Raw genomic sequence first — 17,320 nt, forward strand, 5'->3', positions numbered from 1 at the left:
TTAACCACTTCTTTAATAATGGCCATTTGTTTCCAAACTTAATACTTATAGGCAATGCTGTGGTGAATAACATAAAAGCAGAATTTCTAGGTAAAAAGTTGTATGCATTTGTAATTCAGATAGAAATGTCCAGTTTTGTTTCCATTGGGAATGCACCAAAGCTCTTTACCCTCTCCTCATTACAAACAATATGGAGTCTGTGCCTGCACATTTCGCCTTGCTCAGATGTTTAACTTTGCTAAAATATGCATGCTGTACAGAGAAATGGGTGCCGGCTGGAAAGCCAGGCCAAACCCAGTTTTCCCCGAGGTATTCCTGTCAGGACTCAGGCAGAATATGAAATTAAGCCATTAAACTCAATTAAAACATTGTGATCTGGCTACAACCTTTGGCCTCTCACGTGGCTGCCCTTCTACTCCCATCTTGCGCCCTGACAGTCCCATCTAGTACCCGGAGAATCCAGATCCAACTCTCCTGTTTAAATATGGTTCTGGCCCTCAGGCCTGAGGTTGGGCCTCCACTCCCCCGATCCTAGTTTCTGTCTGTTTACCCTGCCTGGTATCCCAACTCCTCCAGCCAATGGCTTGGCTCATCTCTTACAGGAAGGGGGTGTTGAATTTCAGTTATCATCTTGACCATGGCCATCGAAAGAACCTAAGTAACATTCACAAACCACTAGGTTGCTTTACAGTTCAAAAACTTTAATTAGAAAGCTGGAGATTCAAATCAATCTAATGTTATTTTAAGGAGCTTAGTTAAAAACAGGTTGACAGAGGGAACATTTTATTCAAAATGTGGTCCCTAAGACTTTGTGTCCTTTTCCAAGAAAGCTGTTGATCTTGACTGCAAGAAATTTCAAGTCCTAAAGGAAAGTCATACTTTTTGACAAAGACTAAGTATATACTCTTGCATAAGGACAATCATATTCTCTTTCAGATCGCATTTCTTAAAACGGAAATTGTTCTTGCTTCATAAAAAACATGGCCTTTCCCACTGAAGAGTGAATTTTCCATTAGCATGAGTGACACGGACATAGTCATTTTTATATACTTAACAAAACCGAAGCTTATTTTTTAGGAAGACGGGAAGGGAAGCAGTTTTATACAATCAAGATAATCCAGTAGTTTTAAAATTTTTTAGATGGAGGGACATCAGTGCTCTTTGATAATGGCATGAAATGGAGTTATAATAAAACTCAGTACCTAATGACGAATTTGGGGGCTTAAAGGGATATTATCATATAGTGGATTATATTATAAACCAATTGGCACCAAGTTTTTAAGAAAAATGTATGGGAAAAACTTAATTGAGAAACTTCTATCCATTAAAGTATATTTTTTCTTCTGCTAGAACATACAGTTTTCACAATATTGATATTTCATGAGAGAAGAACTTACAAACCATCAGGATAAGACAGTGACTGACAATCAGACTAAGGCAGTAACATCCTTCAGAGCAAAAAATGGAAGCCTATTATTGGCATTTGCTTTAATGAGCTTTTATCAGAAAGCAGGTTAGCAATTCATACTGCAGAGCTGAGAGTATGGCTTTGAACTCAGTGGCTCTGCTTTATTTTTCATTCTGATAAATATTTATGCATATGTTTTTATTACTAGCAACAAAATATCACTTTGGTCAACATTTTCCTTAAAGGTTTGGAAATAAAACATTGCATTTTTAAATTTCCCCAAAAATTGGGTTCACTGGTATCCCCATTTAGAGATCATACCTTTTCAAATCTTATGGATTGAGGGGCAGACACGTGGCATCTTAAAGGTTTTGATAACAAAATCTCAATACTGTGAAAAAGAGAAACAGAAGAGTTGTAGATTTGGAAAATTAATTCCTTCCACATTAAGGGATGGGTGTGTATGTTTCTAAAAGCCTTCCAACAGTCTTCCCTCTATTCAGAATTTAGAGTTGCAATCAAAATTAAAGCAAAACTAGCAGGATTAATTTACAGATTTATAATATTATTATTTTTCTCTCGTAGTGATTGTTAAAAATACTGTGAAATTCTGAATATCTGGGTTGCAGCACTCTCATCTGTGTCCTGGATTATTGCAAGAGCCTCCTGACCGGCTTCCTGCTGCTTTTCTCTTGTGCCCTTTCCCCTTTGGGCTTGCCTTAGCAAAGCAGCCAGAGGAATCCAGGTGAGCCCAGTAAGCCCAATTCACACCAGGTCATTCTTCTCTCAAAACTTTCTAATTCTTTCCCACCTCACTTACAGGGAAAGCCAGAGTCCCAGCAGGGCCCTGCAAGACCCTCTCTCTTACCTCTCTGTCGCCTCTATCTCGTCACTGGTTTCTCTGAAGTTCTTCAAACATGCAGGCATCCTCCTGCCTCAGGGTCTTTGCACCTGCATTCCTCCCATGCTTTCCCAGACATCCTTCAGGCTTACTCCTTTTCCCTTTCAGATCGGTGAGGCCTTCCCATCTAAAGTGAATCCCTGCATTATTTTTTTCTTTGCCATTACCACCTTCCAATGGGCTATATATTTTATGTACTCATCTTGTTTATTGTCTGTCTCCCCTGAAAAGATTTTTTTAAATTTTATTTATTTATTTTTAAAGATTTTATGTATTTATTTGACAGAGAAAGACACAGCGAGAGAGGGAATACAAGCAGGGGGAGTGGGAGAGGGAGAAGCAGGCTCCCCGCGGAGCAGGTAACCCGATGTGGGACTCGATCCCAGGACCCTGGAATAATGACCCCAGCAGAAGGCAGACGCTTAATGACTGAGCCATCCAGGCGCCCCTCCCCTGAAAAGATTTAAGCCTTATGAGGGCAGGGGATTTTGTTTGCTTTGTTCACTATTGCATTCCTAGTACTTAGGGTGGGAGCCTGGTCTTTAGAAGGTGCTCAATAAATATTTCCTCAACACTAAGTACTGCCTTCACACAGGTGTCAGTGCCCCTCAGACTACCAGGAACACACCTACAGTTAAATGGGTTGGGTTTATTACATGTCACAGCAAGGGAAAATGCCCGTCATGAGGAACTGGGAGGTTTCTCAGTCAGAGGGTATCAGGAAGAGCCTGTGATAGGACTTTGGTTTTAGTTGGGTCATCTGACAGACTGGCCTAAGAAAATCGAGGTTTGCTCCATATTGGATGCTGTCAGAAAGGAGGTGCATATCTATAATTGGGTAAAGAATAGCAGTCATTCATTCAGCAAGAGAGAGGGATGTTTGATATTTTATGGGTGGCACAATGACCTTGTTTTTAATCTGTGCTTGCACAAAATGAAAAAGTGGCCTTGCTTTGTCTCATTTTATCATGGTCTGCGATTAAACTTGCTTGACGTTGGCATTCTGTGAAATTGTTTGTCTGATAGGAGAATAACATGGCATAGCTTTAAGTGTCTCCAGCTTCTGAAATCTGGATGTTGCTTTTTTTCCCCCTTAAATGTATCACAAGCAACTACACTTTTGTGGGAAAGGAGTGAGAGGGAAATAGGAGTAAGCAGAGGATAGAGACTTCTCTGTTCTCTGAGACTCTTGTATGTGCACGTGGCAGGCCCGTCTCCCTCCGGGGGACCTCCCCCCTTCTTTACCATCCTTCACATCAGGATGGGGTGAGGGCTGAGGCCTGCTGGATATAAGGCAGGCCCCACCTTTCTGTTATTTTTGTCACCTTCCCCTCTAGGAGGCTAAGCCAAGTAAGAACAGCTTCAGCTGAGCCTTCCACACTGTGGCTCTTCTTTCTACCAGGGGAAGGGTCTGAGGAAAAAGCTACCTCCCTTGACCCTCAGGTTTTCTGGGAGCTGTGGCCTTGCTGGGAATCATTTGTTCAGGGGCCTTCAAAATGCCTTCACAGAAGTTTCCCTGTTGAAGGAAGGGAACTAGTCCCTCATATATGTTCCCAGAACAAACCCTACTCTTAGGAAGAGAAAACTGGGGGATAAAATCTAGGGGAGAAGTCCAAGTTAAAGTCCTCACTTATCCCCACCGCGGGTATCTTGCCGACTCTTCCTAAAATTCCACCAGTTAGAGATTTGCTTAAAGAAGCAAACCTTCCCGGGTAGATTGTAAGAGGCGGGAAGGAAGAAAGAAAAGGAAGGTGTTGCTCCTGGCGACTCGTGCTTAAGTGTGGGTAACCGCACAGACCGCTATGCTGTAACAAGCAGTCCAGAGACGGGGAGAGCTCTCCACAGTGGGGATTTGGGTGGCAGGGCCGGGATGAGCAAAAGGCGTCCAGAGGAGTTCTGAAGCCAAGGGCACGTTTGGAAGGGCAGATGTGGGGAGGTTCCCTGGTGAGGGAAGGAGGGCAGGAGAAGCAGCCAGCCAGTGACTGCACAGTGTGGGCATAGAAAAGTTTCTGGAAGGTGCCAAGTGAAGGGATCTCCTCTCAGGGAGCCATGTTTATTTATTTATTTATTTTTAAAGATTTTATTTATTTATTTGAGACAGCGAGAATGAGAGATGGAGAGAGAGCACATGAGAGGGGGTAGGGTCAGAGGGAGAAGCAGACTCCCTACTGAGCAGGGAGCCCGATGTGGGACTCGATCCCCGGACTCCAGGATCATGACCTGAGCTGAAGGCAGTCGCTTAACCAACTGAGCCACCCAGGCGCCCCAGGGAGCCATGTTTAATTAGGAGTGACAGAGGGTTCATCAGCACCCTGTCCTGCCTGAGTGGGAAGCAGAGAGCTGAGACATACAGCAAACAGAAGACACAGGCACTGATTTGTCCTTATTTATTTTGCCTGTATTTGTTGTGTAATTCGCACATTTTATTAGGAGTTCTGCCTGCTACCTGCCGTGGAAATGTGCACCTTCCATTCACCAGAATAAGGGGAATAAAAATGTTCCAGGATAAGAAGGAAGGAATCACTTGATAATTTTGTAATGAATGGGTGAGGATTTCTGAGGCAGTAATGTGGGGGCTGACCAAAGGGGAAACAATAATCAGTGCAAAGCAATGTTCTGAATAAAATCCAAAGCAGGAAGTGTTCTGGTAGGTTAGATTTTTTTTCTTTGTATACATATATAGCCTTCTCTAACATGAACTGAGTATTAACTTTAAATAGAAGCTTTTTTCTCCACTATTAATGAACACATATGCAGATAAATCCATTTTTCTTATCCTGAGGCAGAACATAATAAAAAAATCAAAGATAAGGAACACTTTTAAGGACCATGACTCTTATTGTATTCATAAAATTATATTCCCTTGAAAATACTGTTCTTTTCAAATCATAATTTATACCTTCAGTATAACATATTTCATGTTACTAAGTGAAGTAATCTTATCCATGTTTGTTCTGTGGAGGAATACAGATATTTATTCAATTCATGGGTGAAGAAAATATCTACCTCCATAGTTTTTAAAAACTGGTATTTTATATAGATATCCATTTACTTCTTAAATAGTACTTCTTAACTGTCTTTGAATAAAGTTTTACACATTATTTTAGTAATTGGTCTGTTCAGATTTTCTATTTTTCATAAATTATTTTATTTATTTATTTTTTCATAAAGTATTTTAAATTTTGGTTTACCTAGTGTCCTGGCCTAACAAATGCTATTACGGTGTAGCTGGTGACATCTAGTGGTTAAAAATGATAATTACATACAACATGCTGCGCTCAGTTTTGTTGACGGAAAAACTCAAAAGCCACAGATTGCATGGAAAAAACCTGTGGCAGTCGGTGTTCCTGGCTGTAACCAACCAAAACGAAACCTCACTGACTTGAGGAGAAAAGTCCTGTCCCATGAGGACAATGCTGCCACTTAACACCAACACCACGGCTATCTGCTTCTGGATGCCCGGACTGACACTGTCACTCCTGGATGTGGGCATTTCTGGCACCACCACCTTTTAGGCCCTTTGATTCCCAAGATCTCAATTCAAAGTCTGGAGTAGGAAAAAAGAAACACACACACACACACACACACACACACACACACACACACACAAGGTCTAGAGTAGGATGGATCCTGGCCGGGAACACATATCAGTACCCTAGCTGCAAGGGAGCCTGGGAAAGCATCCAGACATCTGGGCATACTTAATGAAATAATAAAAAGGTTAAAAATAAAAAAATAATAAAAATAAAAAATAAAAAGATTAAATGAGATGAATATTTTATAAAGTACTTAAAAATGGTGCCTAGGATTTGATGAGTTTCCCAAAATGATAGTTGATATAATCTTACATTTTTTTTATTTGATCATGAGCTTTTTTGGAGGGCAAGGACCACATCTTGTTCATTTTGTATTCTGGACATTGGGTCTGAAGTTCTGTGAATGTTTATTGAATTGCATTGCTTGCCCCTGAATAGAAGCTCAGTCACTACCCTTGCTTCTATATCTCAATTTATTTATATTCAAGCCTTTAAATAAAAAGCACCTTAAAATATAAATATGTAACATCAATAATATCTATTTAGCATTTGAATCTTTTTCCTCCAAATATCACTAATAGAAAATTATATCTCCCTACAGGTCTTCCATAGTATATTAAAGCAGAAGATAAGGTTTTATCTTATCATGAAAGTATTATCTGAAGGACAATTAAGGTTTTGTGTTGTTCAACCAATACATCTCACGTCATGGCTGCTCATATTCTTCATTCTGAAGTCTATCTCTTCTCTAAAACCTGCCCGACTTCCAATTTATCAAAGGAAACCTTTTATAGCTGCTTGGAATGCTCCAACGGATCAGTGTTTGATAAAATACAATATAGGACTAAATTTGAAAATGTTTCAGGTGATTGGAAGCCCACTGGCCAAGGCCAGGGGGCAAAATGTCACTATATTTTATGTCAACAGATTGGGATACTATCCATGGTACACATCACAGGGGGTTCCCATTAATGGGGGTCTCCCCCAGAACATAAGTTTGCAAGTACATCTAGAAAAAGCTGACCAAGATATTAATTATTACATCCCTGCTGAAGATTTCAGTGGACTTGCTGTTATAGACTGGGAATATTGGCGACCCCAGTGGGCCCGTAACTGGAACACAAAAGATGTTTACAGACAGAAGTCAAGAAAGCTGATTTCTGATATGCAAGAGAATGTATCAGCTACTGATATTGAATATTTAGCCAAAGCAACATTTGAAGAAAGTGCAAAAGCTTTCATGAAGGAAACCATTGAACTGGGAATGAAGAGTAGACCCAAGGGCCTCTGGGGTTATTATTTATATCCTGATTGCCACAATTATAATGTTTATGCCCCGAATTATACTGGGTCATGCCCAGAAGAAGAAGTTTTGAGAAACAATGAGCTCTCTTGGCTCTGGAATAGCAGTGCTGCTTTATATCCTTCTATTGGTGTCAGAAAATCTCTTGGAGACAACAAAAACATTTTGCGCTTCTCGCAATTTCGAGTGCATGAATCCATGAGGATCTCTGCCATGACATCCCATGACTATGCTCTGCCTGTATTCGTCTACACAAGGCTAGGCTACAGAAATGAACCTTTATTTTTTCTTTCTAAGGTAAGACACCCCTTGCCAAAGATGGGGGGCTTTCCTCCCTGTCTTTAAAAGAGACATTTCTTTTTTCTTTTTTTGAGATTTTATATATTTATTTGAGAGGGAGAGCATGAGCAGGCGGAGGGGCAAAGGGACAGGGAGAAGCAGACTCCCCACTGAGCAGGGGGGCTGAGGAGAGGATGATCCCAGGACCCTGAGGTCATGAACTTAGCCAGAGGCAGATGCTTAACTGACTGAGCCACCCAGGTGCCCCTAAAAGAGACATTTCTTTGTTAATTATGTTCTTTGAAGAATTCTCAATTAGTGGTCTATTAGAAAGGAGCATAATTGTTCCTTTGACTAGCCATCCCTTTAGACTCTTCATCTATGCCAACTGAATTTTTTTAGAGATTTTATTTATTTATTTGACAGAGAGAGAGAGAGACAGCGAGAGAGGGAACACAAGCAGGGGGAGTGGGAGAGGGAGAAGCAGGCTTCCCGCTGAGCAGGGAGCCCGACACAGGGCTTGATGCAGGGCTTGATCCCAGGACCCTGGGATCCTGAGCCAAAGGCAGATGCTTAACGACTGAGCCACCCAGGCACCCCATACGCCAAGTGAATTTAATTATCTTATTTGTTATTCTTTTAAGGAACATGTTATGGAGGGAAGGTTATAAGGCAATAAGAGCAACTCCTCCCCCCCTTCTTCCCCAGCTTTGAAGGTGTTCCCTCCTGACTGGCTTTTTTTGAAGCAGTTGGTGGTGGGCAGGCTGAAAAATCAGAGAGGATATTTTAAAAAGGAGTAGTTTGCTCTCACATGTGGAAGTGTAATTGGAAGCATTCTAGCTTCTGGCCTCACCATCTAATGTCAAGAGAAGAAAGTGTTGTCTTTTTAATGCATAATACCAGTTTTGATAAAGGGTACAAGGGAGGCACAGCAATGTGAATACATGTAACACTACTGAACTGTACACTTAGAAATGGTGAAGGCAATAAATGTTATATGTGTCTTTTTACCATAATTAAAAAGTTTCTAAAAATTACAAAAAATTTTTTTAAAGGCATAAGGATGTTGCAAATCTGTAAAAAGTAGGTGGATCTATAGATTTAGCCATCTGGTTTATCCTTGACTATGACCATAGCTAATAGAAAGTTGGTAAGAGTGGTGCCAGTTTTTAAATCCAGTCATAAATTCATCACTAGTAGATGGTTCTGCAACCCTAGGGTAAAACTTACAAATACAAGTTCTATTCTGTTTATTTTACTGTTGTAGCCTAAGACCTCCCAAAAACCATAAGGGTAACTTTTTAAAATAGAGGAGCTTTCAGCTCAATTTTCTCTCCCTTCTTCTCCCCTTGCTACTCTAGTAACTCAAATGAAAACTTTTAGAGATAAACACTTAAAAGTAGTTGCCGCTCTAATTGTTAGACTTCAATAATTATGTGTAAACTCTCTATGATAAGAAGACCTGAGATTTGTTCAGGCCTTCACATGGGTGGTGCAGTGGTATTTTAAGATATTACTGGATACTATAGGTTTATCACATTTCCTCCTTCTCCACCATTACAAGTTTCAATTCACCAGCGTGTATTTTAATACACTTACACTTAAAGATGTTCTGACTGTGAAGCATCCAAGGAAGGAGGCTCAGGAAACCCAGACGAGGGCTTTAGCATAACCAGTAGGTATCTATGGAGTATATAGAGGATACAGCCTGATCCTCTGAAGAAGAAAAGGCACAGACGTATCAGGATTTGGTAAATGCTATGCCTTGGACATCATTAATGAGGTGAGTAAAGAAGAAAAAAGTCTCTATTGTGAACTGATATCTGTACTTCCCAGAAAAGTCATCAACAAATGATTAAGAATGATAGGAAATCAATACTACCTGGGAGGTTTAAAAAGTCCTCTAGATCTTCCTGACCCTGGAATTGAAAGTTAAATATTACTTTCTTCTATGAAACTTTTCCTTTTTTATATTTGGCTTAAACAAGTTTCTATCTTTGATGATAATAAATTTACTTTTGGAAGAAACAATAAACTTTAAGGGACAAAGTCTTCATTTTGAAAGATTAGTTTACACTACTGGTACATTCTGCACATTTGGTAAACTTAGATAAGCTTCCTTGAGTAGCTACAACCTCAGAAATATTTCTATTTTAAGAAAAGAAGGAACAACAATTAGGGTCTCATCAAGAAACAGTTCTCTTTGGCAGTCCCAGGAATCATTCTGTATCATTCTGAAAAGTTTCTGAATGGTGAGGTATTTTCAAACCATCAGTTTACCCACCATTTTACTCTATCCTCCATAAAAATCTGCCCACAAAATTTTAAAAACCTGATATTCATTTATACCAAATCATAAATGACTAATAATGGCTTCCATTTCTAATCTTCCCAAAGATAGCTGCACTTTATTTTTTTAGGACCTTTTATTTTTAAGTAATCTCTATACCCAATGTGGGGCTCAAGCTTACAACCCTGAGATCAACAGTCGCATGCTCCACCGTCTGAGCCAGCCAGCACCTTGATAACCGCAGTTCAGAGTATGTTTGTGTATGTGCGTGTTTGTGCATGTGTACACATACATATAGAATCAGGATTAGAGAAACGATTTACCAATAAGTAGCAAATTTCCTCAGCTGTCCAGACCTCCGTGCCTCATTGTCTTAATATATAAAAGGAGACAGTATTACCTGCTCTGCCTACCTAGCAGAAGTATTATGAAAATCGAATGAGAAAATAGATATGAAAATTTGAGATACTAAAAATATGTGGTGCCGCTGTCACTTTTTAACAGGACCAAAGCCTTAAACTTGGAAAGGGACTATCTAAGAACAGAATTGAGGTCAGCAGCCATAGCTTGGTGGGATGATCCAGGGGCAGTGACACCTCATTTCACACAAAAGATTGCCTACACTACTTACATACACACAACCTAAATAAAACCTGATATTATGTTTTAAAAAATAACAAAAGGAATTTTCTTGACCGTAGATTTAAAAATGTCTTTCCTTCTAATTAATTAATATTTCTTCTGGTAACACGCAAAGGGAGCTCATTAGTGATGCTCCAGCTCCCCACAGTGGGCACCTTACTTATACGCACTGTGGTGAGCATCAGGGAGTGCTGGAGAAAACGCTAGGACCTGGAATATTTGTTGCTGTTACATCATGCGCTGTTCCCTTATTTCTTCTTTCATGTGACATCACTCATGGAGCTCATGCTCTCATGTGGTCCTTAGCTATTCCCAGAGGCATCTTACCCGTGACTTCCCTCACTGAATAGTGCCCTTGCTCTTTTGGTCCCCAAACCATTGCTGCTCTGTGATTCATTCAGCACCCTGCTCTCAGCTAGGTGACAGTGAGCTAATTTGGAAGAGAAATCTGCATTAATATCTGCTATTGACTCCTTACCTCTAGTCAACATGTGCATAAAGACTCGCCATGTTGAATCAGTTCCAATAAACTCTAAAGGACACATTGGGAAGAAACTAACATTCCTTTTTTTTTTTTAAGATTTTATTTATTTATTTGAGAGAGAGCAAGAGAGAGCATGAGCACATGTGCAGGGGGAGAGGCAGAGGGAGAGAGAAAGGGAGAAGCAGACTCCCCACTGAGCAAGGAGCCCGATGCGGGACTCGATCCTAGGACCCCGAGATCATGACCTGAGCCGAAGGCAGAGGCTTAACCAACTGAGCCACCCAGGCGCCCCTTAACATTCCTTTCTGATAATCAACCTCAGAAGGTGTGGGTTTCACGGCAAACATCTATAGCTTCCTTACTTATAATCTATAAATACAAAATGTAAATGCTGTGTCTCCCACTTCCCTCTGATGACACTGCTTTAGCCCAGAGGAATTCATGGGAGATTTAGGGTTTCCAGTTCAGCATGGTAAGAAGCTTGGAAGTTGCTACTCCATCCTAACAAGTAAAAAGCTAAACAGACTGAAAAATCAAGTCTTCTTAAAAAAAGAAAAAAAAAATCAACTCTTCCTAGGTTTATGAGAAGGGATGACACAGGGAAAATTGCTGCCCTCAAAATTCGAGAGGCAGACAGGTGAACATAGAGAATCACAATTTACCAGATCAGAAATCTCTGTGAGAACCACAGCCAGAGTAGGGAAACCTGAACTATAATTGAATTGCTGGAGGCTCAGTGAGGAAAATCTGAGAGATTAAAAACTCCAGGGGACTCGGTCATGGGTAGGGATATACTTTTGTGAGTTTTCCCTCCAAAAGCTTATCAGGTACTCACAAGAATATCAGAGAAAAATGTTTTTATGCATCTGGCAGGGGGCAGGAGAAAAAGAATTATTTTGAATACTCAAGAACATTCTGTTCTTCTTAACAAGGTCTGCCCTCAGGAGAAACTATTTAACCAGTGCCAAACCTACTGGGGACTTATCAGAGCCTAAGTGAACTGGGGGAAGGGAAATACTCAACTCCAGCTGGCTCTAGTCTTCCACTTGCAAGAAGGGAAATGCCCTGCTCTAGCCCCATCTAGCCAACCTATTCCACCTAATAAGGGGGAAACACAACTGATCAACCTGTGAATTTCACAGACCAGAAGCAAAGGCTCACTAAAAGACTGAGACCTAATCATAGGCCTATAGAATCCTTCCATTTCCCCTACATCTTACTAGCACATTACTGAGTGCCTATCTATAGCAGTTCCTTTTACCTAGTACGATCTATTTGCCTATCAAGAAAAAATTACATCATGTCTAGCTATCAAGAAAAAAAAAAAAAACACAAGACATACTAAAAGGCAGAAACAGAATTTGAAGAGATAGAGCAAGCGTCAGAACCAGACTCAGATATGGCAGGGATGTTGGAATTATCAGACTGGAAATTTAAAACAACTATAATGAATATGCAAAGGGCTCTAATAGCATGCAAAAACAGATGGGCAATGTAAGCACAGAGATGGAAATGCTAAGAAAGAATCAAAAAGAAATGTTAGAGATCAAAAACTGTAGCAGAAATGAAGAATGTCTTTGATGGGCTTGTTTAGTAGACTGGACAGGGCTGGGGAAAGAGTCCTGAGCCTCGGGATGTCTCAATAGAAACCTCTGAAACTGAAAAGCAAAGAGAACAAAGACTGGAGAAAAACAATACAAAACAAAACAGAATAGAATATTCCAAAACTGTGGGACAGCTGAAAAAGGTGTAACATACATGTAATAGGAATTCATGGAAGGCCATTGGGGGATTTGGCCCCTCTGATCACATCGTGTGAATATGGCTTCACTGAATTCAGAGTGAGTGGAGGGAGGTTCCTGTTCCTTGTATCTTTGCCAAAAGAGGCAATGGGTGTAGACCCAGCAGAGTCCTCATTCTGGGCACTACATAGCTTGCTCCTCCCATATTCATCATATCACAGATAATTTTCAAAAACATTTCACTTCCACTATCTCATTAGAGCCTCATGAAAACTCCTTCCTTTCCTGTTATGTCAGCTCGGACCTATTCAGCCGACTCCACGGTCATAGAAATGGAAATGCTTGTGAGCCTGAAAGGGAAAGTCCTTTAAACCAAAATCTCCACCCTTCTTGAAAATCTCCAGAAGAATAAAACTTTAAACACTAAAATTGTAAAACCTTTGAGTGGACCATAAAAGTGTCAGATAAGAAGATATATCTTAAGTGTTGATTTTATTTATTTATTTTATTTATTTTTTTAAAGATTTTATTTATTTATTTGATAGAGAGAGACACAGCAAGAGAGGGAACACAAGCAGGAGGAGTGGGAGAGGGAGAAGCAGGCTTCCCGCTGAGCAGGGAGCCTGATGCAGAGCTCCATCCCAGGACCCTGGGATCATGATCTGAGCCAAAGGCAGATGCCTAACACCTGAGCCACCCAGGCGCCCCATCAAGTGTTGATTTTAGTATAAAAGGCCCAGGCAAAATATAATTATAAAGTTCTGCTTTTATTTCCCACCAAATCACCCAGTTACATTTTCTAGCAGGTAACTGATGGAAATTCATCTTTGGAGTAAAAGGTGAATGCTTAGTATCCTAAACAGTGGGAGAATATACTATAATTTAATTAACTTATCTAGGAAACCTACCATAGGACCTTAAATTAGGAAACCAACTGCATACCTTCAACTCCTAATTTCCTTCTGAAATGGCCTCAATCCATGTTAATCCTTAAACACTTAAATCCTTTAGCATTACAAAACCAAAATTCCCCTGCTGAAATTTTGTTTTCATTTACCTTAACATATTAAGAAAAAGTCTGGCAGTTTTATCATGACTGGATGAGTCATAATTAAAGCCCATTAAGTCAGGTGCTTGGAAATTATACACAAATAGTTTCAGAGACCAAATATAAGGGCAGACCAAATCAGAGCCTGTAGGTCCTTAACACTATGTCCCTTTGCCTGGCCTTGGGATCCAAATGACACAAAACCCCTCTGGGTCTCTGTAGTGATGAAGTCCTCATAGGAGTGTTGCAAATTGGGAAGAGAATTTAGCTATGAGGAGTGTGAGGTATTCTCCACATTTGGCAAAGAAAAACTTTTGGATTCTGTTTCTGGGTCACGTACATATGGCTGGTTTGTGTGCATGTGGCCCTACCTGACTTTGATTAAATAGCTTCTGGTGGCTATTTCTAGGCTGTTATCAAAATAATATCCTGTTTGGCAAAATGCAGGTTTTTCTTAAAAAAGATTTAGTATGTTTTTCCATATGATTATGGAGTATAATTATTTTATTTTATTTTTTTAATTTTATTATGTTATGTTAGTCACCATACAGTACATCATTAGTTTTTGATGTAGTGTTCCATGATTCATTGTTTGCATATAATACCCAGTGTAATTTTTGAGCCTTGGTTTATTCAACATTAGTGTTACTCTAAGAAAGTGGAGAATCAACCTATTATATTGCACTCAGCCTCTAATCTTAATCCCTGGCATGCTGTTTTATATCCAAATGAATAATGAACTTTATTCTCTTCAATCTAGCAAGATCTAATCAGTACCATTGGAGAAAGTGCTGCCTTGGGAGCTGCAGGCATTGTCATCTGGGGAGACATGAATTTAACTTCATCTGAGGTAAGGCAGGACCTTGAAGATATAGTTAATATTATTTAAAGTATTTGCTCTTTCCTTTTATAGCTAACTCCAGTCGGAGCTCTCATGGCTCCCACAATAAACCAGCTTTAGAAGTAAAGTCCAAATCAATGCCTAATACATAGGAGGAGCTCAATAGTAATATTAACTTTTGTTAAGATAGTAATCATAATACTGACATTTGTTGACTACTTATTATGTGCTAGGATTGTGCTAAATGCTTTTTGCTTTGGATTTGCTCACTTACTGACCATAATAACCCTTACGAGGTAGGGACTACCATCCTCATTTATAGATGAAGAAACAAGAGAGGAAAATCCAACTAGGGTAAGAGCTAGCTAAGCTAGGTTAATGGTGTGCTGGCATTACCCACAGTTTGATTCTGGAGCCCTTGCATTTAACTACTACATAAAATGTGTTACATCCTATTTTGAGAAGAAGAAACAGATGGTAACTTTTTAATCTCCACATTGAAACTATTTTTTCTCTCTGGGGAAATTAGCTGAAAATTAATAGCATTTAAAGTGAGATCTATAGCTCCCTTCAAATTTCTCCCAGATCAGATATGATTTACTCTAGTAAGTCTTTCTAGTTTTCCCCAATCCACATTAATCACAATCTCTTCTGTATTTCCAGATGCTGTTTGTTTATATCTCTATAGTATGATACATTTGCCTTGGAATTATAATACTCGTATCCTCAACACTTTTTGTTAAATTGAATTTTTTGCAAGTTCGTGATGATCTGATATTATTCTTAGAATTGCACAGGCTCAATTTGTTGCTGTCAAGATATCTTTCATGAAACTGTTTGTGACAATTTCAGGTTAAAAGTCTCCACTGTCCAATATACGAATTAGGTAGAAGTGAGGAGAATCAATTCCTGACTCTCTAGGTGTGATATTTCCCCTCCAGCCCATGCGGCTCATGAGAGGAAGCTGAGTGCACAAACCAGGTGGCCTCTGTTTAGAACACATAATAGGAACCACAAAAAAATGACCTAGTAAGCCTTCCCCCGGCTTTCCTGTGTTTGAATTGTATACAGAAGTCCAGAACCCGGGGCAGTTGATACTTGAGCATAATTAACAGGATAAATCCAGGAACCTACAGGTTGACTGTTAACAATAAATAGGTAGACTATGAGGATTCAGGTTCCTACACAACCATGAAAGGTACCACAACACCCAAAAGGCGGCCAGAGGACAGCAGCTCTGGCATGATTTCTAATTTGGGCTTGTTCTTTTTTTCACACCTATTAAGTTGGGAGCTAGAAGGAGAAAAAAAGGATGTAAATTGGAAGAAGGCAGGGTGTGCTGACCCAGGGACCCATTTGCAAGTTCAGTTCAGTTGCTTAGCCCTAGTGTAACCTATTCTCCATCTCCTGCCCCTTCGACCTTTCATCCTTTCTGATCAGCTCCCCTGTGTTACAGCACCTGAGCCTAAGAGATCAACCAACTGGAGCCAGGATGTTAGGTTTCACTCCAGGCCAAAGAACTGCCTTGGGGGCCTAGACGCTCGAACCCTATCAGTGCCAAAAGCCACTAAAACCCATTTGTTTCCACATCCCTAGGGCAACTGTACAAAGGTGAAGCAGTATGTGAGTTCTGATTTAGGGAGCTACATAGTCAACGTGACCCGAGCGGCTGAGGTGTGCAGCCTTCACCTCTGTAGGAGGAACGGGAGATGCATAAGGAAGGTATGGAAAGCTCCAGATTACCTTCACCTGAACCCTGCAAGTTACCACATAGAGGCCTCCGCAGATGGAGAATTTACTGTGAAAGGAAAAGCATCTGACACAGACCTGGAGGCGATGGAGGAGAAATTTTCCTGTCATTGTTATCAGGGGTATGAAGGAGCCAACTGCAGAGGGACGAAGACGGCCGACGGCTGCTCTGGGGTTTTCTCCTTTTCTGGCTCACTAATAACACTGAGCCTGCTGCTTTTAGCAGGTTCTCAGAGCGCTCGGTTGTGAGAGAATTGAGTTTCACGGGAACTGTATGGCCTGTAGTCACTTAGAGAAGAGATGAAACTTAGGATGGGTTTTTTTTTTTTTTCTTATGAAATCCATTGAGAGATATCATAAGTAGACATTATGTATGTCCCTTAACATAAACACAAACATATTGCTTTATTTGGCTCTGATTTGGCTAAGAAACCAGATCCAGGAATAAAATCAGTGCAGTCTTCTTCATTACTGGAATGTTTAAGTTGTATTTAAACTAGACCTAGTATATTTCAGTCTTCATACGAACATGTGTGTGTGTAAATATACATATTAAATTATTGATTTCAAAGTCTGTTTTTTCTGGCCTTCAATGTATTAAGGACAGATTACTAAGTAATTATCTGATTCAACGGAAGAGGTCACCTCAAGGTATTCAATCTACTGAAAAGGACCAAATGCAAAGTTCCTTGTTCCAGCCTTAGGTTCATGCTGGGCTTCTCTTCCCCACCTGAGCACACTGACTGCAGAACCAGGTCCTGATGTAGCTTCTCATGGGGGTGCAGAGACCGAGGCAAGGGGAGCTGTTCCCAACTCATTGCAAAGCCATCTATTCCAGTATGGTGCTTCTCTTACCCACTATGAGTCCTTCTCTAACAGACCCTGGCAATTTAAACACTATAAACGGCTGCAGGATAGTATTCACACTTGCCTAGGCTGACATTGCTCTAGATCCAGAAATTGATGTCATGCTCATAAAAATGTGGTTTGTGTCTTCTGCAAGCAAAAATCATCACTAAAAAAATATATATATATATATTTAACAAACATTTAAAGGACCCAGAAGTGCTATTGGGAAGGGGTTCTACCAAGAAATA

At 40.2% G+C, this 17,320-nt stretch overlaps 1 protein-coding gene across 1 annotated transcript; it reads left to right on the top strand.

Moving 5' to 3' along the window:
* The first annotated feature begins 6,491 nt into the window (after positions 1 to 6,491).
* Positions 6,492 to 16,472, top strand: LOC112818592 (hyaluronidase-4). Its single transcript, XM_025865712.1, has 3 exons — positions 6,492 to 7,445; positions 14,394 to 14,483; positions 16,071 to 16,472. Exons 1-3 carry the CDS (start codon positions 6,492 to 6,494, stop codon positions 16,470 to 16,472), a joined length of 1,446 nt encoding a protein of 481 aa, XP_025721497.1.
* The last annotated feature ends 848 nt before the right edge of the window (positions 16,473 to 17,320 follow it).

The sequence above is a fragment of the Callorhinus ursinus genome, unplaced genomic scaffold (assembly GCF_003265705.2).
Source record: "Callorhinus ursinus isolate GAN/ISIS: 27379988/994484 unplaced genomic scaffold, GSC_fseal_2.0 scaffold12, whole genome shotgun sequence".
Taxonomy (NCBI): domain Eukaryota; kingdom Metazoa; phylum Chordata; class Mammalia; order Carnivora; family Otariidae; genus Callorhinus; species Callorhinus ursinus.